The 24,088-nt window shown below is 45.5% G+C and overlaps 1 protein-coding gene across 2 annotated transcripts in view; it reads left to right on the forward strand.

Annotated features, from left to right (window-relative positions):
- The first annotated feature begins 4,408 nt into the window (after nt 1-4,408).
- Nucleotides 4,409-24,088, forward strand: part of LOC119445451 (zinc finger CCCH domain-containing protein 14-like) — a 125,071-nt gene continuing 105,391 nt past the window's right edge. The window contains exons 1-3 of one of the 2 annotated variants that reach the window (XM_037709733.2): nt 4,409-4,600; nt 16,081-16,123; nt 17,721-17,835. In XM_037709733.2, coding sequence (XP_037565661.1) covers nt 4,559-4,600; nt 16,081-16,123; nt 17,721-17,835 — 200 coding nt within the window. In that variant the 5' untranslated portion in view covers nt 4,409-4,558. The remainder of the gene's footprint in view (nt 4,601-16,080; nt 16,124-17,720; nt 17,836-24,088) is intronic. The other variant, XM_037709732.2, reaches the window with a different exon arrangement.

Consider the following 24,088-nt stretch of genomic DNA (forward strand, 5'->3'; position numbering starts at 1 on the left):
GCACAAGCGTTGTGTCGCGCACCTCCCCTCACACCCGTACCCCCCCCTCGTAACCCCAGCCCCCCGCCAAGAGCCGCCCCTCAAAGCGAAGGTTATGCTCCTATTGCTCCACCGAAACTCCCCCGAGCCCCAACCCAATCCCCCCGCCCCCCCCCCCCCCCCCCCCCTCCCCCCCCCCCCCCCCCCGGCATTTCGCGCAACGAAAAGTCACGTTGCTCTCCGCCGTCCGTTTCGCTCACTGGTGATAGCACTAGCAGCGGGGCGTAGCCAGAAATTTTTTCGGGGGGGGGGGGGGGGGGGGGCAAGCTTTTTGCTGTCCTCTACGCCACGTGATCGATAATAATATCGGTAGTTTAAGCAGACTCTATACATGTATATCAAAACATGGGACCGCCCCCCCCCCCCTTGCGTGTGCTTGTGAAGAAATTAAGTAAAAAGTAAAGTAAGCTCAGTAAATACAGTAAGCACGACAGGTACAGTGGGCGTTTGGAGCAACGGTCTCTCATCGCGCCGCTGAATGGACCAGTCTTCGAAAACGCATCATTGAGACGACCCGTGCGATCGGAGAAGACATCATTAATTGTTAATATCCGTTAAGCGTAGATGGCGTCGTCCTCGTCGGGGCGAAGTGCGTTTCACAAGTTACAGACGGCTATACGCGTGGAAATGCACGTGTGACCAGGCTATACCTACTCCCATAGCAATAGCTTGTTCGCTGCGTCTTTGCGCTAGAAAACTTAAATACGCGCAAAAACGCGTAAGGCTTTTTTTTTTTTTTTTTTTTTGAAGCTTTCGTCGCCCTGCTACGAGAGGGTAGCATTTCTTGCGCCAAGTGCATGGGCCGCTGTGTCTTCCGCTGTCTGCGAGCGTGCAGCCGTCATTTGCCTTTACGTCAACAGATTCAGAATGGTACAGAATATTTCACCGCACAGCATAGATATGGCATGTGTACGCATTTTAAGTAGTGCGTGCAACTCATTTCTGCTTCACTTACGCCAGTGCAAACAGGAAGCGGCCTTGTACCTCACAGAATCTCGACTGATTGGTGTACTAGTGATGCAGGAATGAACTCCGGTCTTGTTCAGTGCATAGTGCACATAATCAATTTCTCAGGACGCGTGAACTCCGACGAGAACTGTCAGCGCCTGCTACAAGAATTTACTTATGCTGTACTGCGCACAGCAGTAATTCATGCATGCTTGTCGGCTGTCTGTTTCGTGCATTCTGTTGCGAGTCGGTGGAATTTCACTGCTGTCATCAACCCCTTCGTGTGTACATTGCTGGTTTGGAATTCCACAACAAAACAGCAACTACCAGCCTTCCGTTTGGGATTCAACAACACAACAGTAATTACCAGCCTTCCGTAGGGGCGCAATCGCAAACAAGAGACGTTTCTCGCGCAGACTACGTTCGCACTTGGGAAGCGGCAAGTGGGCGGAAAGGCCAAAGCGGCCGGAAAATTTTTTCCGCGCCTGTCCAAGTTGTTCACATTTGTTTTGCTACCGTCGCGGCCGCCGCTGCCGTTTTCGTCCAGATCCATCTCGTCTGAGTACGTTTGTCGGCGTGGTCGCGCTCATTATCGCATTATTTCGAGTGGTACGTTCATTCTTTGACCCACATACCGTCATCAAAAGTGATCATTTTACGCAACTTCGCGTGTCATCTGCGACCTTCGGTAAATTCCTCGTTGGCGTTCCGTAATTCTCCTCACACGGGCGCGGTAGCGCTGAGTCACAGGTTGGTGCCTAGGCGTGATAATATTTCTTTAATAGCTTTTATTTACAAGTTGTAATAACATTTCATCATTTCGTATTGTCGGCGCCTCCAGGACACCAAAGGGGCAACGGGAACACCACAGCTAAAACCCGGGCTGGCCCTTGTGTTGGGGCTCGCCAAAGCCTGCGCGTCCTGCGTGAGACCTACGCTCCCAATCTATCGTCGCGACGAGAAAAGCACCCCGCGACTTCTGCAACATACTGTACACGTGCGAGGAGAATTATGGAGCGCCAACGAGGAATCTGCCTAACTATTGTCTGCCGTGGAAGTGGAAGAAGAAATGGCTTTTATACTTCTACCTACTTGTTTTCTAGAAATGGACAATGAATAAATGGAAGACGTGGACACCTCGGAAACGGCGGTGGTGGGTTCGCCTGGCTTTGCAAAAGCGCGAGAAGTTGGGTGCACGCCAAGGCTTCGTTGCCGCACCTCCGGTCGCGCGACGTTGAATACTATCGCGAGTATTGCTGACAGTACGTTTTAGTGCCACTCTTGTCGTAGAGCAAGGGCTGGTTCTTGATCGCGTTGATCAGCATTACAGCCTACACTTTTGGTGCCATGTTCAATTTTACGACCGATTGTTTACATGCTAGTGTATAGCTTCCAGTGAAGCAGAACGACTTTCCGCCGCGTTTCCACTTCGCCATGGCGAAAAAATCGGCCCGAGACCGATTTGGCTCGCTGCCTGTTTTGCCGCCTAGGCGGGCGGATTTTTGCAAGATTTTGCCGCTTCCGACAGCTTCGAGACCAAGTGTGAACGAGCGCGGCCTAACCGGCACCTGAAGGGAAGCGGCGGAAATGTATACCGGACATTTCGACCACCTGATGTCTTTAACGTGCACCTAAATCTAAGTAAACGGGCCTCGAGCGTTTTCGCCGTCATCTAAAATGCGGCTGCCGCATTCGTTGCTTCATTTGTTGCGCATTTGTTGCTTCAGAATGCGGCCACCACACTCTCGCCCAAAACTTCACAGAATGTCAAACCCTTGACAAACACCGTGACAGTTTTTTCCATATGCAGACATGATTCGCTGTAAATTAAGAACCCAAACGGAAGCGCCCAGGAATGAAATTGTGATAGTAGCGCCGGTTTCATGAATTATGTCAGCGCGAAGCGACGAGAACTAAAGTTGGGTAAGTGGGGGGGGGGGTGGAGGTTGAACCCCCCCCCCCCCTGGCTACGCCCCTGAGCACTAGGGTGGCTAGAATATAGTAGAGCGCGTCCTCCGCGCGCTTTCACTGGCACATACGGCGCGCGGCGACGATTTTATCGCCTTTGGACTTTATACGGAACCTCACGGCGACGACGACGCCAATGGCAGAAATCCACTTGAAGTGCGCATATAATTGCTATAGCAATAAAAAAGCTTCTGGAGTGGCGGCGCCCGTTAATGTTTACCAGTAGGAAGCCTACATGCAAGCGCTGTTTTAGGGTGGTGACAACACCAAAATTTTGACCGCTATTTACCGCCAAATTTCGTGGGTAACCATTTTGGTCCCCAGTCTTTCTGTCTTTTTTGTCACGCTCTGATGTACTCATGTTGGCACGCGATCTATTAAATTTCTTTAATTTAGTTTTGCGCCGGTGCGCACAAGAAACCTGCATACATCTTTAATATACTAGTTGTCTTTTCCAATTATTTGAACACATCAAACTTACTTTTCTATTCCATGACGTGCGACACATATCAAGCAACAAGTTATACGGCACGATGGCGCGCTCGTGGTAGTATTATCTCACGCAAAGAATGTGAACTGCATTAAGCATTGTCGTTGCCTTCCAGATGTACAATATATAAAGGGTGTTTTTGAAGTGTGCTGTAATAAATACTGTCCTTACTAGTCTGTTTAACTAAAACGTAGACGTGCTGTGTACGGCGCTCAGACGCGCCATTTGTCTCTTCTGGTTGCTGATGCCAAAGTTTATTAAAAGAACTTAATTAATTTCACGTCACCAGGGGTTGCCGGAAATGTATCTGTCAGCTGGTTTTCGACATTTTGTGCACCAGATTTAAACCGCCAATTTAGCTGGCGGCGGCAAGTGCCCTTACAAAGGCTGTCACCATCCTAAAACAGCGATTGCATGTAGGCTCCCTATTTACCAGCAGTGGTGAAGCCAGTGTTTGCCCTGACTTCACATCTCAAAGAGTGCCGCGCCAGCTGCAGTCCACGCACACCTTAAGTGATTTGTTTTTCGAATGTAAACGCTAGGCTAATTGTAAAATAAAAGGCCGTTGTTTCTTGCTAAAATATTATATTTGGGTATCAAGAACTCCAAAAAAAATCTACTGCGGCATTCAGGTTTCCTCCTAAAACCTGTGACACAAAAGTGTACATTCAGTAGGATCTTTTCAGTGAAATAAACGTGAAGGAGGCGATGATAAGGCGTTGCTTATATTGCACTATTCCTTGATGTCTCTTCGTGCCTTGAGTAAGAGGCGGCGGCCTGGCTTCGCTTTCCAAGCAGCATTGCCGCTCCAGAAGCATTTTTTTTTTTTTTCCAATCTCTTTGGATTCACTTCTATGGAATGGCGCGCTCCTCAGTTTAAATGCGGATCTCAAAGGCTATGACTTCGCTTCTTGAATGCGCCGGACGCGATTTTGAAAGCCAGTAAGTAGACGCTGGATTTGGACGCCACCGGCGATACGCGCTTCATTCAGCTGGCAACTCTGCTTGTTTGCGCTGCGTGAGAACTTGTTCATTCGACGGTCAGTGAATATCGCTGTAAAAGTGTGATGCTACATCGTTCGTTGTTGAAAACACACCACGAAAGCTAATTAAATGACTGCCATGGACGGGAACGAAGTCACGCAAAAAATCCGGGTAAGCCTCATGTCGGCTTTACTTCGACAGGTGCGGTTTATTGCGCGTTTTGGGCGCCAGCCTGTAATCACGGCTGTCCTAGTTGCTCGCTTCGCGAAACATTTGGGTTCGACTGCTCATTCGCCTGTTAGTGGCGATTAACATAAAAGAAACAGTTGCCACGTTAAACAGAGTGGAGCTGACGTTGAAAAGACGGTGGCCGTTACCACTCTTCCAGCATTAGTGACTCTCGCTGAGCTTACCACGCATAGAACGTCGAACGGCGGCTTTACTGGGTCATCGGTAACTACGAAAAAATCTGCGGTTCTGAGATTTGTGCGAAGCTCACATGTGCTTGGCTGTCCTGAATTTGTTATTCGTGATCCTTCATTCTCTACCAAAAGTGGCCTTAAGAGGCCGTTTGGTGCCCGCCTGCTGATGCCGCAAGTTTCGTGGAGTCCGTCTAGTTCGCTCGAAGGGAAATGCTTCCTATAACGCCGACGTTAGCAGCTGTGGAGCACGGATCGATAAGATATGTGGCCGTCAGTCGATCTTTGCTCGTTCTCAGTCTGTACTTCTGCAAAGGTTGCAATTTGTTTCACCATCTCGGAGGTGGCCATTGAAAGTGAGCGATTGCATCGTAATCACGATGTGCTTGCCTGTTCGAACGACCCACATGACAGTGCGAGTCACTGTTCTAACAAGATGTAATAGGAATGCCGTTTCATTGGTGCATTTTACCCCATTTTTGCTGCCGTTTGTCATATGGTTGCGCCACGAAAACTTGTGGAGAAGGAATGCATGCACAAGTAAGGTCAGCCATGACTGTTTTATTGCAACGGAGGTCAGCGTGTTACCAAAGGATGCTTCTTACAAATGTCATATCCTGTGAGAGTTCTCGCATCATCCTAAACTATCAACATACTGAAGCCTTTCTTTGGGACCATCGTCAAGCTACCACATTGCAATAGTGATTGTGGGCAGTGGCTCATTTTCTAACAAATTATACTTTGTCTCATAAATTTCAGGCAACACTACAAAGGCTACAAAGACCTATCTCACTCTTCACATTTGCGACCATATAGTGCATTACACATGACAGAAAGATATAGGTATTTCATCATGTCATTAAATGCAAAACTACATCTCGCTCTTTTATGTAGCAAAATATGTTGTGTTTATTACATGGAACTCGTCACAGATCTGTACGTATTAACCACGGAACGAACGGAGTAACACATTTCTGTGACCAGTGGCCACAGCGCACCACTTGTGCTAATAACCAATACATGGTATGTCGGATACTGGAACCACGAAAGTGTAGGAATGATATGTGTTGACGTAACCTTACGTCTACGAGTTGTAGTTGTAATATATTAAGCAAATTCGTAGAAAACATTGTCGACAAACAAACAACTGTACAGCAAAACATACAGGGTAGGATTTCCATGATTGCACTACTTGTGCAGTTTATGCAGCATTGCCTGCTATGTATGAAACAGAGTATCAGGATGAATGGAGTGCTGTGAATTCGTGGTGTGCACCAAGATTTATGACATCATGCTTCACAAATGCTTCACACATGCCCCTGACTTCAACACATACCTGAGGAGTACAATAAATTGAAATAAATTCTGGGTTTTTACTTGCCAAAACCATGACCTGATTATGAGGCACACTGTAGTGGAGGGCTCCACATTAAGGTTGAGTACCTGGATTTCTTTAATGTGCGCTGAAATTTAAGTACACGAGCATTTGTGCATTTGGTCCCCATCAAAATGTGATGGCTGTGGCCGGGATCGAACCTACAACCTGGAGCTGAGAAGCGCAATGCGACTGCCCAAGGTTAGGGTGACCACCTGGCCAGTTTTCCACTGGCACAACTGGTTTCTCCCCCACTGTGCTAGCTGCTGCATCAACCCCCGACACCAGCACGCCATTTGCCGGTTTTCTGGTTCTCCCTAAAGCGACACATTACGAACTGCATGACACTCACAGAAATAATGTGTAGTAAGCTGCGTTATCTTGACCATCAACAGGTCCTGGTAAGTCAGGTGGGCAGTCGGGGGCAACAAATTGAGGAGGCTTAGCATGCTTCCATACAAGCCAATGTCCCCAGATGAAAAGCCGGGACCGTCGTACTGCTTGATGGATGCTGAAATGGCTGAGGCTTTTATTTATTTATTATTTATTTATTTATTTATTTATTTATTTATTTATTTATTTATTTATTTATTCATACTGCAGGCCAACATACTGGCCCATGCAGGAGGGGCAATACAGTTGACAAGAAATGATTAAAGAAATAGACAAAAGTAGGAAAATTTAAACAGTGCATAAAAAGGATGCAGCCCATGGCCACGTTATAAAATCAAAATGTAATATGTAACTACAAGAAAAAGAACCGCACATTTGAATTTATATGTGGATGAAAAAAAAAAGCTGTGCCAAACAACAATCGGGCACTAGACATAACTAAATACACGAAATTTCACATAAATAAACGAGAAAATAGGTACAAATACTGCTTATGGTTGTAATAATTTATGTGACAAATAGTTTTCTAACTCATTTGTGAAGTTCGCTGATTGTAGTACATCAACAGGGAGGGAATTCCATTCGTTTATAGTACGCGGATAAAAACTATTCATGTGAGATTTTGTTTTAGCAAATATTGGCGTAAGGGAAAAGTTGTGTCTAAGTCTTGTTGTTCGAGCATTAAGAGGCGTTACATAAGGAGGCAATTGAAGCCCGATTTTTCCATTTATGATGTTATGTAAAAACTGGAGACGACTAACTTTACGCCTGTGTTCTAGTGAACTGATTTTATTTCTAAGCATTAGTAGGCACGGGGAATCCTCTCTTTTATATTGTCCAAAGATAAATCTAACGGCCTTCCTTTGTACACGTTCCAAACTCATGATGTCCTTCTTGCTATGAGGATCCCATACAACTGCCACGTATTCAAGTTTCGATCGCACGAATGTGTTATATGCTAAAATTTTGGTGTTTACCGGTGCCTTTTTAAGTTTTCTTTTCAAGAACCATAATTTGCGCAAAGCTGCTGAACATGTAAGGGAAATATGGTCTGACCAGGAGAATCTGTTAGTGAATGTGACGCCTAAGTATTTGTATTTTTCAACATCAGTTATTTTTGTATCATTTAGAACATAAGAAAATATACTAGGTTCCTTTTTCCGTGTTACTCGCAGCAAGACTGTTTTATGTACATTTATTTCCATGCCCCAAAGTTTACACCAATCGGAAATTGCAATAACTGACTTCTGCAAGCATGCGTGATCGTTCCGTGAAGCTATTTTTTAAATATGACACAGTCATCTGCAAATAAATTAACATGCACATCATCGGGGATTTCGTCTATTATATCATTAATATAGACCAAAAATAAAAGGGGTCCTAATACGCTGCCTTGCGGTACGCCCGAAGTTACCTGACGGACACTTGAGGAACATTTATTAATTTCTACGAACTGCTGCCTATGTCGGAGATAGGCCTGGATCCATGATATAATATTTGAAGGAAGACCAATGCACTCAAGCTTGTGGATTAATTTTCCATGGGGTACCTTATCGAACGCTTTACTAAAATCAAAAAAGAGCATGTCAACTTGTCCGGACGAGTCAAGTACTTCAGAGATTTTGTGAACAACTGACACAAGCTGAGTTGAAGTCGATAATCCCTTTCTGAACCCATGCTGAAGTGGAGATAGGATACTGTGATCTGTCAAATACTGACGAATAAAGCCTGCGACAATGTGCTCTAACAATTTGCTGCATGTGCTTGTAATAGAAACAGGACGATAATTTGACACTGTAAAGCGATCACCCTTTTTATGAATTGGGACAACTCTTGCCTTACGCCAGTCTGATGGTATCTCTGCTAAATGTAAGGATAATTTGAAAAAATCTGTTAATACACATATCTGTTCTGCATACCTTCGTAAAAATGGATTCGGAAGCTTATCAGGGCCTGCAGATTTCCTAACGTTGATATTAAGGAGCATCTCCAAAACACCTTCTCGGGAAACCATAATGTCGCGTAAGAAAGACCTATTTGTATTGCATCGTTCGAATTCATCTAGGTCAGAGAATACACTTCCGAAGTAATCATTAAAGTGCTCAGCAATTATGTGGGCGTCTTCAGTCATTTTACCATTAATCTTTATTTTATGTGATGCCTCTTTTGATGGACTTAAATAGCGCCAAAACTTCTGTGGAGCATTTGAAATAAAATCAGCAAGGCAAGGCTATGACTGAAGAATCTTTCTCGTGCAGCTTTAACTTTTGCCAGTAATTCACTTTTTAATTCCTTGACATGCGCACTCTTTATTTTTTTATGTTTTCGTTTCATTCTTTTCAACTTCCGCCTAGTTTGGATAATATCTCTGTTGATCCAAGGGTTACATGGAGGTTTCTTGACCGCCTTCAATGGAATAAATCTTTCAATACAATAAGTAACAGTGTCTCTGAATCTTTGCCATGAAAGCTCGACATCATCTTGGACAATATTAAGGTGCAGGTCCAAGTAATCAATTATTGATTCATCTGCTTTAGCATAATCTCTAACCTGAATTTCTTCTCTGGGTAGTCTGACATTATTCACAGCCATCGATGACGAAAAAGAAATCAATTTATGGTCGGAAATGCCTGTTTCAATTTCAACGGTTCCTTCACCGAAAACTTCGCTGAGGAATAAGAGGTCAAGAATATTCCCTCCCCGAGTACACACATTAACAACCTGCTGGAGACTGAAAGTTAGCATGATATCAATGAGTAAATCAGAGGAAAGACTGTGTCCATAACTCCAATTTTGCCATTCTATTTGTGGGAGATTAAAATCACCAGTAATTATTAAGCTTTTTCCTCTATATTTCAAAAGATGGTCATATAATTTCTGCATAAATTGATCATCAGCATTTGGTGTCCGATACACAGAACATAATATGAATGGCACACCCCAAACAGAGACACTCAAAAACAAACTTTCATGGTTGTCAATCTGCTCTAGTTCCCTTAGAACAACACTATTCTTTGCAATAACTGCGACGCCACCGCCTCGTGAGCCCCTATCTTTTCTAAACAGCTGGTGGTTTGGCGAAACGATTTCATCATCATGCACCCCATCGTGCAACCAAGTTTCAGATATAACACACACATGAGGATCGTAAACCACTAAAATATCCTGCAGTTTCTCTATTTTGTTGACAATACTTTGGGCATTTAGTGAAAGCAGCCGGAACTGCTGCGACTGTGGTTGCTAGTCGGTGGGTTTTGAGCGCATTTCTGCCCTGTCTTTTTTCTTTGGAATTAGTTTCCGAGTGTTTAGTACGTCATCCCAAAAGAACAAGTCGTCGTCAACTCGAATCTTATCATGAATAAGGCGAACTTTTCTGCCGCTGTCTTTTTCTTCTTGCGCACTGCTCCATAGAAGACGGCGCTTGCGCAGCGTGTCTGCACAATAATCATTTTGCAACGATATGCCTGTTCCCTTCAATTTGCGTGCGTTTTTCAAGAGAGCTTGTTTTTCAGAATAATCCTGTAAGAACGCAATGAACGGCTTGTTAAATAGCTGCATGCAACTGTGCATGTGCCTAGCGTAGTAGACAGAGAAAGAAGCAGCATGCGGGGCGAAGTGCAACGAGCAGCATGGCACAAGTCATTGACTTGGAGCTGCACAGGCTGTTTGTGACTTTTTTTTTCTTTTTTTAAGATTGTTGTTCTATTATGCGAATTGTGACTTTTTTTTTCTTTTTTCAAGATTGTTTTTCTATTATGCGAATTGTGATTTCTTTTTTAAGATTGGTTTTTCTATTATGTGAATTGAACTGTCTGATTCCTTGTAGGAGTAGCACAATAACCTAAAACAAGCACATTTCGGACATAATAAAAAAAAATTGCCAGGCGTCTCTTTAAAATGCTTTAGGGATACAGCCTTTCTAGGTTTGAGCAAACACAAGGTTCGTACAGCACCTTGAAAGTCTTGAAAACCCTTGAATTTGGAAAAAGATTCAAGGGCCTCAGTCACCAACGGCAGGCTTGTTTAATTACTATTGTAATTGTGGAGCTAGATGAAGCCAGATCAAGCGACCAAGCCGTACCACTATTTTTGTTGTTTTACTGGTTCGTGCGCACTGTAGATATCACGGCTCCATTTTCGAGCCCTAGGTTCTAAGAATGCCTGGCAGAAAGTGAGTTTCAGCCATGGTGGCTTTAATGCAGCGAGTATCTTTGGCTGAAGCCAGACAGTGCTAACAATAATGCTATAAGGCAGTTGTTATTATTACAATGGGGAAGTCAAGCTGGAAGAGCTACCTGAAGAGCTTGAAGCTTCCGTACAATTCAGCAGCTGTTTAGCTGCAAGAAATTGCAGCTTAGAAAGAGATATCTTGTTTTTCCAGTGTTTGTGTACAAATAAGGCTTCTTTCCCCCGTTCTTGAATTTTGGCCGTTGGCATCCTCGGAATCCTTGAATTGACCTTGAATTCTGAGTGTGATGTTCTGTACGAACCATTCAAACAACAGTATTCGTTCATTTATTCATTTCACATGTTATGGCTCACATTTGCAGTAGATAGAAGCTTGTTGATTTGATGCCAAAGTGTCATAATCATTGATATTTAAATGGTAAATAAGCATATGTTCGTGCAAAACAAATGTCCACAAAAGGAATACACTGTTGCGAAGTCGACGGTCCGAGCGGCCACGGTTTCATGTATGGTGCCGTGCCAGGTGCCAAGAGGAGGAGATATCCAGGGAGATTAGAAAACTGGTTTTATATACAAAATGTACATTATATTACAAGAAGGGCTCCATGATATTGGAGCCGTGATGTCGTAGCGTTTACATCTCCGAGCGTTCTACATGGTCGAGCTTGCTCTACATCGTCAAGCGTGCTCTACATGGTCAAGCGTCAAGCCTCGCTGTTTTATTCCTTTCGTTTCCCTCTTTCACTCGACGAGGGAATACACTGTAGTTCGTTTAGCCAATCACCATCTTGGATCAGGTGGCCATATCCCGCACGTGATGTGTCATCGTTTCCCGTCGGGCTCCGCCTCCAATCTTGCTAGGTCGCCCCTGAACACAGGCAGCGGTTGACACCTTGGGAACCGAACGTTGATGTCGTTCCCCCGGGATTGCCAGACACTGGCCCCTTTCAAGATTCGCCTCTCCATAGCAGTCAGTTCGCGGAACCAGCGAGGGCGGTGGCTGTCTCGAAAGGGCGCAGTTTGGCGCGTCTGAGTCGGCGCCGGCCTCCTTTGTCCCGAAGGACCGCCAGACACAACAGCACCCCCGCCGCCAGATGATGCATCGGGAGGTCGAGTTGTTCCATGCAGCTCGGCCGGTTTGATGCCTGCTTCACTTAAAGCCATGGGGCCGCTGCTTCCAGGAATGATGATCTTCCTGCCAAAGGCCTCTTCATAGGTGGGCTCTGACTGGACTGCAGAAATGCCAGGTGACAAGCTCCAAGGAACGACCTTTGTCAGCCACACACAATGCTGCAAGCGCCACTGCAAGCCACTCTCATCGCCAGACTCTACCAATTCCAAAAATATGGCAGCCCCCTATCTAAAGAAAACCCTGAAGCACAAGGTGCTCGTTGATCCGGACAAGTACCAAGAAACTTGCGATGATGTGTCTTCGCAAACAGACACCAACTGGGTTTATGTAATGAAGCTAAGTAATTATGAATTAGAGCTTCCACAGATCAGGAAGGCGAAGGGAGAGCTGGCCTTCAGTAATTCATAGTCCGTAACACTTAGCACAAGAGAGTTACATAATCATTACATAATGCCAATATACTAAATAAACAAATGGGCAAACCATCTACGACTTATTACGAACTCGTGCAAAAGCGGAGCTCATTAACTTGCGCGTGACATGCCAAACTATATGCAACTAACATTTTGCATTTCACTTCTATAGCTGTCGTCGCGTAAACACTCCCATTTATATTGTGGGTCTAACCTGCGCCGAATAGGCTAACAACATAACCAAAAGCTGTGGCATTCTTTACGCCAGTCAAACTTTCCAGATTCAACTAATCTGCCACAAAATGAATACAAAAGAATCAAAATTGCAACTCGTCTTCCCTGTTTCCTTATTCTCGGGCCCCAAACGCACCCTTTACTTTCAAACGCACTCGAGGGGGTCGCGCATTCTGGGGATTTCGCAAGGTGCCGTCGCGAAGAAGGCAAAACCCACTAATTTGCCTGACCCAACTTGTAGCTGCGACTTTCGAACAGCCGCTTCCAAGTACTGGGAGGGGGAGGCATTCGCAGAATCGTGCGAGTACTGTCCCCTTCTTTCCAATGCAGTCGCCTCTCCTTGCTCCCGCGGGTGATCGGCTACTGTGGCGGCATACCTGATGCTTCCTTTTGTCCCTCTGCCTACTATGCGTTGTACGAGATGCGGTTAGGCGACGTTCGTCACGCCGGTCCCTGACATCAGCAAACGCCTAAGCTTGGGGTTTACCCTCCTTCGCTTTTTCACAGTCTCTGGCTCGATCTTGACCTTTGCGCATTTGCCCCATCACCATGGCGCTTCGCATGTTTGATTCCAGACGCCTCGACCTCGACCGCCTTTCTCGTCTTGCGCCTACGCCTTTTCTTCCGTATCTTCTCTAACCTATTCGAATAGAAATAGGCGACTTCTTCTGGCAGGCTAGCTGAAATTGCCGCTTCCGTACACACTTGGCCTAAAGGGCCCTCTGTTTCTGAAGCGGGAAAACCACTGCTCTCTTCGGCCTTCCCCTCGCGTCCGGCTACTGACACGTTTAACTCGTCACTGCTAGCAGCTATCTCGGGAATCGTTCCATGGTCCTCTGACCCCTGCTCAATAGGGAGCACGCCTATCAGTCTCCGAGTCTCTTCACGTGCTTCTGCCCTTGGTATTCCCCTACTGGAGAAGGATTCTCCCCATTCCTCCAGCATTTGCTCCGATTTGTTCGAGAAGCAATGGGTGACCTTGTCTGGCAGGCCGGCCGAAATTGCCGCCGCCGTAAACACTTGGCCTAAGGGGCCTTCCGGTACTGAAGCGGGAAAACCGCTGTTACCTTCGTTTTGTGTGTGTGTCACTTGAATCACACCTTTTTCGAAACTTTCTAAACTAGACATTTCATTGCTAGCTGTACCTTCGACAGGGTCGGCTTTTTCTCTCTCATTTGGGCCTTCGAAGTCGGCCTGCCATGCTACACCAAAGCGCCTGAACAAAGCCCTCTTAGCACTGCCGTAGTCTCGCGCTTTTTCCTCGGACAAGCAATGCATGAAACACGCACCGACACTAAACGGGAGCAGTGCTCCTAATTGCTCGGCCCACGAGTCCCAGCTGACACCCTCTTTCTCACACACTCGTTCAAAACCGGCGAGGAAATCAACTATACACTCGTCCATTCTGAAAGTGTGGAGCTGGCGTCGCGCTGTCCGCCATCTGAGCATCTGACATTCCCGTTCAAGCTCTTTCATCCTAAGAGCGTGTTGTTGCGCTATCTCTTGCTCGCGCTTCTCGCGAATTTCTGCATCCCGCCTGCTTCTATCTGCCTCTTCATGCTCGCGCCTCTCGCGCTTCTCTACAGCCTCAAGCTCGCGCCTCTTGCACTCCTCTGCTTTTTGCTTTCTTTCCTCAATTGTCTCCCAAGCCTCGTCAGCTTCCTCGACCGTCACCTCTTCTACATTCATGACGTCGAGAACCGCTTCTTTTGTTTTTGCGGAGTCGGCCGAAATGCCTAACTCCTCGCAAATTAGAAGCAGGTCCTGCACTCTGAATTTCTCCATAGCGATCTCGTTTGCCTTCAAAATTCACCCTTCCTAAATTTCACTATTTAAAGAAGGTGAATTTCCCAAAATGGTGCCCGCCAGAAAACACAAAGTTACTCTACTAGCAACTACGTACTTGTACTAGAGAGAGTTCTGGCGACATGAAGAGCAAACTCAGGCACTAAGCCCGACCTTATCGCTACCATCAGAAGATCACAGAATTTCTTCGTGCTCCTTTCCTTACGAAACAATTATTATGGCCTCACCGGCCTTCTCCCAACTCACTTCCTTATTCTGTAAAAGCTCCAATTGTTGACTTTTGCCTCCCGCAGGGCCAACCAAAATGCCCATCGGCTCACAACTTTAGAGGAGTTCCTGGATTTAAACTTATCCGTATTTACAGTGCACCCTGTGTTTCTTCCCCTTAGTAACTTAGCCCACGAGACACTATATTCTTGGTCTGTGAGACAAAATCACTAACTACACCAAACAACCATTACCGACTTAGTCACCTGCGCTAATGAGTCTGGCGAAAAGAGAAGCAAACACGTAGCACTCACCACACCGATGTAGCCAACGCCGGCCGATCCCACCGCTGCCACCACTGTTGCGAAGTCGACGGTCCGAGCGGCCACGAAGGTTTCATGTATGGTGCCGTGCCAGGTACCAAGAGGAGGAGATATCCAGGGAGATTAGAAAACTGGTTTTATATACAAAATGTACATTATATTACAAGAAGGGCTCCATGATATTGGAGCCGTGATGTCGTAGCGTTTACATCTCCGAGCGTTCTACATGGTCAAGCGTGCTCTACATCGTCAAACGTGCTCTACATGGTCAAGCGTCAAGCCTCGCTGTTTTATTCCTTTCGTTTCCCTCTTTCACTCGACGAGGGAATACACTGTAGTTCGTTTAGTCAATCACCATCTTGGATCAGGTGGCCATATCCCGCACGTGATGTGTCATCGTTTCCCGTCGGGCTCCGCCTCCAATCTTGCTAGGTCGCCCCCGAACACAGGCAGCGGTTGACACCTTGGGAACCGAACGTTGATGTCGTTCCCCCGGGATTGCCAGACACTGGCCCCTTTCAAGATTCGCCTCTCCATAGCGGTCAGTTCGCAGAACCAGGGAGGGCGGTGGCTGTCTCGAAAGGGCGCAGTTTGACGCTACTGAGTCGGCGCCGGCCTCCTTTGTCCCGAAGGACCACCAGACACAACAATACACAACAGGACAGGCGCTGCCCTCTCTATGTGTGTATTTCGTTTGTGGTCATCTGTGTTGAACAAGAATCTTACTGTCATACACCAACCAGCCCAACATGTTCTTCATTGGTGTTTACTTTATGTGAAAGTTTAAATTGCTGTGTGGTATCTGGAGTTTTTCACTTAATATTGCTTCAGCTGGCCTTTTGGCTCTTGTAGACCAGCTAGAAAGCAAGGATTGAAAAAAATATATATAAGAAAAGGCTTGAAAAAGAAAATTTGGGAACCTTATGAAAGTAAAGTCTTCTGGGTGTAATTAATGTGCCATTTTTGTTGTGACTTTCACCTTGGGCTTAGCGAGTGTGCAGGTAGTGATAGTGGACATGTTTCATTTAACGTGGAGTCGCTAATTGGACTCATTACTGTTTTATGGGACGATTGAGATTTCAGTGCCACATACATATTCCTTTTTCACAACTGTTCACAGTTGTGTCGCTTCTCACTGCTCTTTATTTTTCCATCTCCCAGGCTGCCATCAAGACAAAGCTGATGGAGCTTGGGGCCTATGTCGGTAAGTCAGCCGGAGCTGCTTAGTTTATCAAGTGCAGCTTAGCTTATCAAGTCGGCAATATAGGAGACCGAGCTAGCACAATACTCAGCAGAAACATGTGCCACATTGCTTGAAGGCAGAAAAAAAAAGAAAAAAAGGAATTGTGCAGTTGGACACTTTTCTACTCATAGGGGCCTGAAACCTCTTGCAGGATGGACCTTTATTTTGAGACAGGCCACATTTTAGTAGTCATAATAGCTGGAAAATATTTTCTTGCAGACGGAGTGGTACTGCATTTACTTGCATAATGATTGCCCTCCTCCCCCCACCTTGGCCATCAAAGATTATATATCTTTTTTCTTTGGGCAATCATTACAACCTCGGAAACGGCGGCAGGAAGTTGTCTGCTTGTCCCGAGGTCAGTGCTAATGTCTACTGAATAGGTTGAGCCATGGTCACCTTATTTATTTTTTTAGTAACCCTAGGTTCAGCTGGTGTCGGCAAATGAAGGGCCTTTCTAGTTTCTGCTTGTGTAATGCCTGCGTTCTTATTGCAAAGATAAGTGCTGCTTGAGAGTAACTTCTTGTTTGAGTTTAAAGTGGCTGGCACGCGAACACTGATTTACAGCCACTTCATTTTTATATTTAGCACCTAGAACATTGTGCTGGAAAATCTTTAACACGTAATTGTTGCACTCCCCAACTTCGCATCAATTTTCTGCAAAAAACAGAGTGTGAGCGTTATGTGAGTAAATACGGTAATAGAGTTTTGCCATTTTCAAATGATTGAGTTAAGCTGGGTTCTTTCTTACAGTTGTGATGGGTTCATGGTGTTTGATTTTCAAGTGCCTGTTTCGTAAAATGAATCCAGCCCAAAAGTGATAACACAACCATGCAAGATGCAGGAATGCCTTTGAGATTAATTGTAGCAAGGGAAGCCGAGAGCAGACGCTTTGAGTAACTGGTAGTCTCACTGGCTGCTTCACCAAAAATAGAAGTGGATTCTCTCTTTCACGGCTCTGCTAGAAGAAATATAAAGCTGGCGCTCTCATCTTTAGACATTTAACTCCCGACCTTACATTGTGCTGGTTAATGCTGTCAGCTGAAGTTTATTTGAACTTACATGAACCAATCATTTGGCAGCCAAGAAGAGACAGCTTCTCATGGCATGCTAGCATTCTTGTAGTTTACCTTTTGATATTTTTTTTTCGTGCTGTTACTATATTAATTTATAATATCAGCATAGTTGGTAGCATGTCCCGTACAATATACCTTGCTAATTTCTTTGGCATTTTCTAGAATGTCTCGCCTTGCCTCACCTCTTTTGCAATAGCTGTTAACTTTTCTTTGTGTATGAAGGATTCTGCGAATCTCTCTTTTGTCTGGTGTGGAACTTGCGCAAACAATGGGTAGATGATATTCTTGATAAACTTCTATGCACCAGCCCAAAATATTTTAGTGTTTCTGAACATGTGTAATCGTTGCATTACAGGTATTGTATTATTACATACTGTATAGCATGCTAATCATCTCGTGCCTATTTTTGAAGGCCGTCCAGTTTACTACACGTGAGCCTGCAAGCTGTGACGTGCGTTATAGCAGTCCTGACATGTTTTCAGACGACGAGCTCCCCGACTACATCATGGTCATGATCGCCAACAAGAAGACGAAGGAGCAGATGACGCAGGACCTGTCACTATTCCTTGGTGACAGCACTCTCAACTTCACGACGTGGTATGTTGTTCTAAGCAGTCTGCTCTGATTGCATGGCCTCAGTCTTTGCCTTGTTTGAGCAGTGTACTTTGGCAGTTGGTTTGAAAGCTTGAATAAACCCTTAATCCATATTGTATATTCTTGAGTATAAGCATATCGAATGGTTTCTTTCTCAGCATGGCATTGTCAGTGCTTGAACAGAGTGTACCAGCAGGCTTCGTGCCCGAAGACCCTCGCAATCCCCGCCATCATCAAAAGTGGACGCTTTTCTCCTCTTTGCCGTCATCTACTGACGCTAGTCCATACTCCGTTGCATGCATAGCTGGCAATGCTACAAAGGCCTGAGCTCGCTGTTAGCATTGATGACCAAAAGATAATGCACCACACTTGACAGAAAGGTATTTGTCATGTAATTTGATGAACATTAGGTCTCGTGCTGTTTCTGTTACGTCACAAAATATAACGTATGTATTACACAGAAGGCATTGCAGATCTGAACCTATTTACCACCAAGCGGAGTCGCACGTTAATGCAACCTAAAGTCCCTATATAAGAAAAGTACCGCCCTCTACTCTTTCCTCCGCCGCCTCCTCTCCTAAAGCGCTTGCTTTTTTCTTTACTTTTTGCTTGCGAAAGCCAAGTCGACGGTGGCGCACCTAGAAAGTCCACGTTGAAGCTTTCAGGCCGGGCGCGCGCCGCCGCCGGCGACTGCGGCTGCGCAGAGGACTTTCAACATGGCTCTAAGGCCGAAAAAAAGAAAATATAAAGAAGTGAAAAGCACTCGCTATCATCGTCCAATCGGAGATACAGGAGAGAGAGAAGCGGTGTTTATCAAAGGATGGCAGTACTTTTCTTATATAAGGACTTTAGTGCAACCAGCAGCCGCAGTGCTCCGCTTTCACTTTCGACCACAACGTAGTACAGTCGAACCTCGATATAACGACCATGGTTGTAACGATTTATTGGTTATGTTGAACGCCTGCTGAAATTATTGTAAGAAAACGTGCATATTGCATGCATTGATGGTGAACCTGGTCGAACCTACGATGGATATACCGAATTGCTCAGCGCCGGAGTACAAGCGCTTCAGGAGCATGTGTTAGGCTTTTTCGCAGCATAGTGGCATTTTGCGGTGAAGTGCAGAGCTCTTGCAACTGGCTGTTGCCAGGGTTGTTACATATGATGTGCCTACAGCACCCCCAGAGCATAGTGGCGTGAACAGTAGACTGCGTAGCCTACTTGTCACCATTTCTCGTTTCCGCTGGTTGCCTATCTGCACATTTGTGTTTATCGGTCGGCAGGGTCTCAGTGTTGTGTGCTGTGATCACAGCACTGAATGTGAAAAAACAGACTAAACTGGACATACACAACAAAGCTCTCGGCATGTTGACAGAGGAGAAAAGAAGTCTGCCATTGCTGAAGGCTTTAAAACTGCCTACAGCACATTAAGCCCTCTTCTAAAGTCAAAGGAGGAGATTGCGGAGGAAGGTTAAGGTACCTAAGTATTGTAACGTACGCAATACCTGCCACATTCGCCGCAGATTGTAACGTATTGTAACGTACGTTCAGCCTGCCACATTGAAGACTTGGAAAAAATGTAAACAAGTGGTTCGGCGACGTCTGGGCTCGCAACATTTCATTGACGGGGCCAATGTTGCAGCAAAAATGCAAGAGACATTGTATTTATTCTTGATGAGAAAGATTTCTGTGCCAGTGCGGAGTGGCCGCAGGGCTTCAAGAACCATTGTAGGAACCTAGAACCATTGTAGGAAACACAATCTTAGGAGAAGGCGAGTCTGCTAAGCCGAAGCAATGGATAAGTGACTCAGACAAGAATGGTTTCAGATTCATGCCAAGTACCAACCGAGGGACATTTTCAATACGAACAAAACGGGCCTCTTCTGTCAGATGCAGCCATGGTGAACTCTTGACACCCATGGGCAGAAATGTCACAGTGGCAAGCAGAACAAAACCCAGATCATGGTCCTGCTGCCACAGATATGGATGGCACATCAAAGCTTTGTTCATTCATGATAAGAAAGTGTAAGACGGCAAAATGCACGAAAAAGCTGCTGTACCTTCCAGTCATCTATGCTTCGAATGGAAAATCAGCTATGACACGTCAACTGTTTGTGAAATGATTGAGAGGCTGGGATGGGGAGCTTGGGGATCAGTACCGCATTTGTTACTTCTGTAGCTGAATTTTATCAGCACTCGCCATGACGTTATCTCGAATGCTATCAGTCCATGTTTTGAGAAGAAAAAGCAGGCATATGTTGACGAGTAAATATTTCTTTCTCTCTGTTTTTGACTCTTCAGTACTGGCAGTAGGTACGCTAAAATCCTGCCACAACGAAATTGATAGGGCTCATACAAATTGTTTCATCATTGCATAACGTTGTAGGTGTGAAATTTACTAGTAACCATGAAACATGGGCTATAGTGGTACAGAAAAGAAGTTTTAATTCCGAAAGTCTAGTGATGCGACGCGGCTTTCACATTCTGTCAGGCAAGCTATTGAGATGCCATCGACATGCTGTATTATAGGCATCCACTACAAAAGGTGCCGCTAAAATGAACCATACTCTGTCGCAGCACCTTCACCGTCCAATGGAGCAAAATCACCCTGATGCTGCTCGTAATTTTATCATTGCTAATTTCTTCAGGAACAATGATGTAGGAGTCGGCTTCAATGATCACGGGAGTGCTGGTGCAGCGATTGCAAGGTGATGACTTCTGTGAATTTCTTAATCGCAAACGTCTTGGGAATGCCACTAACAAGGGGCGTGCGAATGCTCGAATATCACCGAATCGAGTAGTAAACGCTCGAATAATTGGATTTGGGAATCTAATATCTACTATTCGATATTTTGAATGTTCAATATGTTTGGCATAGAGACCCACACAGTGCCAAATGTCACGTGCGCTGCGGAGCCCTTCATGCTCGACTGCTGCCTAAGTGCATTTCACTTCATTTTTGGAGCAAGAGGAGTGCCGAGCACACCGCATAAAAAAAGCCCCAGTTGATGAAGTAGCAGACTTTTTCACTGCAAGTTATCCTCGACATTGGGCCATTCTTAGGATCACAACACATCATTGCTCGAACACCGCAATTTCCAGAACGGCAGCGTTTAGGCTCGGGCCGTATCTGTCGGTACGTGGTTTGTTCGGGTTGACAGCACCAATCGAAATATTAACGCGACATCCGGACAGTGGGAACAGCAAAAAAGAAGCGCTTTGTGAAGTGCTAAAGCATGTGCGGAGATCGGGCCGCCAATAGGTACGTAGACCATGTTGGATACGCGGCGACAAACTCCACGTTGCTTGAACAGGCATCAAACATCCGTAATCTTGGGACCGATCACTGATGAGCCACCCATAGAAACATATTAGTGGCAACCCTTCCGCGACAGCTTGCAGCCCCCAATAGTGTCGCGCAAACGTGACTCTCCAGATTTGGAATGTTTGACAGGGGGCAAATCACACCGAACCTGATAATGAAATGACACGGATGGCCCCTGCTCTTTGCCGTAGGCACCAGCTACATGCAGTGTGGTGATCGAGTCGTGTGATGCGCTGCCCTTTCATCTGTCGTGCAGATTGACTTTAGGATAACTCAACTGCAGTAAAGTTGGTTTAGCACTTCTGTAAAAAATAAAAAGAAAAACTCTGTGCAATAAATAAAAAATTGCCTGTGATACACAAGTCCACTATTAAACTGAGAACCTCATTGGTATTTAGTACAACAGAATGTCTTTAATTCATTAGTTTCAGAGGGAAAAAGAGCACCCAATTTCCGTTCAACATAAATTCTATTGATAAAAAAAATATTTTCCTGACCTTCATATACCGTATTTTCCGGTCTATAACTCGCACCTTTGTATAAGATGCACCCCCCTCAAAACGGCAGTTTTGCCGGAAAAAAAATTTATATAAGTCGAACGGGTGTATAAGACGCACCTGTTCGTTCGGTAAATTATTTAAAAAAATTACAGTGACGTTTCACTCAGTGAACGTGTGTCGCGCACAAGCATATGGGTGCCATATATTCCCACTCCAAGCGCATTTCTGCCGTCGTGGTTGCCGCGATGTTCCGTATAAAGTCCAAGGGCGATAACATCGTCCCCACGCACCGTATGCTGTATGCGCTAGTGAAAGCATCCGACGGTGAGCCGCATCACGCACAAGGAAGGAAAGTGGGGAGGCAGCGCGGGAGGGAGGGGGGGCTTGTACGCTGGTAGCAACTGTGTAGTTTGTGCAGCGGCGCGGGCCGTATCTTGACAGTGATCTGCAGTTGCAACGAATTGGGGGTCGGCCGACTCGCGGTCGGCCTGCCGCCGCTTGCGTTGCTGCTCCGTCCTTCTCGCACGGCGCCCGGGAACTCACACGCACGCACAGAACCCGCAAGAATAAATCAACCAGCGCGCTACGCGTGGCCATAACATCGAATCTGATTTTGATGGCAGTTTTTCGGGAAATAAAACGTACATAAGTCTCACCGTTCTATAAGACGCACCGACGAAAAATTCAGAAAAAAAATTCGTTTTATACACCGGAAAGTACGGTACTAGAACTGAGCTGTAATCAGTGCTGGCATACCAATTTGGTGTTCCCTTTAATAAGAGTAGACTGTACTGTATATCTTGATTTCTATGTACCGAAGTTAATGATAGCTTGCTACATTCTTATTTATGCAATTCTATAGGAGACTCCTGAGCATGTGCAGCGCCGTATTTTCTTGCTTAAAATTTATAAACATCAAGTTTTGTTTAAAATATTTCTGATATCCAATATTCTATTTGATATTGAGCTTTTATTTTTTTTCTTGTTTCGATTCGATATTTAATTCGAAATCTACTATTTGGTATTCCCATACCCTTACCAGAAACACACGACACCTGTTGTAGCCAACTTAGCATGTAAAATAATGCATCTTTTCAATGAGCTTTTGTGATGAAAGCCATTTTGTGATTAGAATGGCTGTGATAGATGTTGCATTGGTCTTGCCAACGGGGCTCCCTTGGGAACACTAGATAATCCACATTTCTGTTTTATTCAGTCGTAAAGATTCACTTAGTATCAATATTTGCAGGAGTAGGTCTGGAAGTGTCCAGACATGCTCCACAAGAATTTATTTAACCCTTGAGGGTCAATTCTTTCGCCAAATGCTACCTACACCTCAGGGCTGTATTTTATTACTGCAGATTTAAGATCTTTGGACTGACATATCTCAAAAATATTTACCGCAACTTTTTTAAAGCGACCATAGTGTGGCGAAAAAAATTTTTCCGTAGGTAAACAGGCATTGTTTATTCAAGAACAGAGATGATAATAAGAATAAAAAAGTAAATATACCAAAATAGATGTATTCCGATTTGGCACTTGTGCAGCAGTTCTACATTGGAAGCATTGACTCACTTGCAGAAGAACAACCAGCGCGCATGCCCATAGTGTAAGCAAACCATGTATGTGAGTGCATGCAAGATAATGGTTGTCTGCCCGTCAGAACAACCAAATGAGTCAGAAACATGCAGCAATCATACGTCAGTTTTTGCGAGTCTCGAGAAACGAAGCGCAGGCTTGGCAACATCGTTCGTATGCAGCGGTGGCGTTAGTATCAAGGAGGTTTTAAAAAAAAACCTCTGGTGTGGCAATGCTGCTTCGAAAGTGAAGCCAGACCGCAGCCATCTTACTCGGGGCACGAAGAGACATCAGGGAATAGTGGAATAAAAGAAGCACCTTCTTTTTGCCTCCTTCATGTTTCAGATGGCTGATTTCTCTGTAAAGATGCTGTTGAATACACATCTTGTGGGGATGCGAGACTGTCACGCGTCCTCTGATGTTGTTTTCCCCTGCATGGCTCCCGTCTCCTGTAATCCGGCTTCGCCGCATGGCTTTACGGCGGTCGGTGTGGTTGCGGAGTATTACGGGAGATGGCACTAGTGTTGCGCTGCTAACGCCACCTAACGGCGAGGATATTTGGGCGCAAAAGGAAGAAGGCATCTTGGACGGGGAATCAGTGAGCGATGCGGACGTTCCGCGCGTGCACCGATCCACGCTTCACGAGACCGTCTTGCGAGGCTAGGAGCAGGACACCGGTATGGACAAACACAAATCGTTTGAACGCGCCTCCGTTCGCGTGACCGTACGCGTTGGTGTCTAGCATGCAGGCGAACACATTCGCTCGCTATACGGTTGCGGTGAGTCGGACTTCCTTGATTTGTCGCGCGCCCATGTGAATGTTCCATGCGTAGCAATTCGGCTAGCGTGCAAT

This window comes from Dermacentor silvarum, chromosome 3, assembly GCF_013339745.2.
Source record: "Dermacentor silvarum isolate Dsil-2018 chromosome 3, BIME_Dsil_1.4, whole genome shotgun sequence".
Lineage (NCBI taxonomy): Eukaryota > Metazoa > Arthropoda > Arachnida > Ixodida > Ixodidae > Dermacentor > Dermacentor silvarum.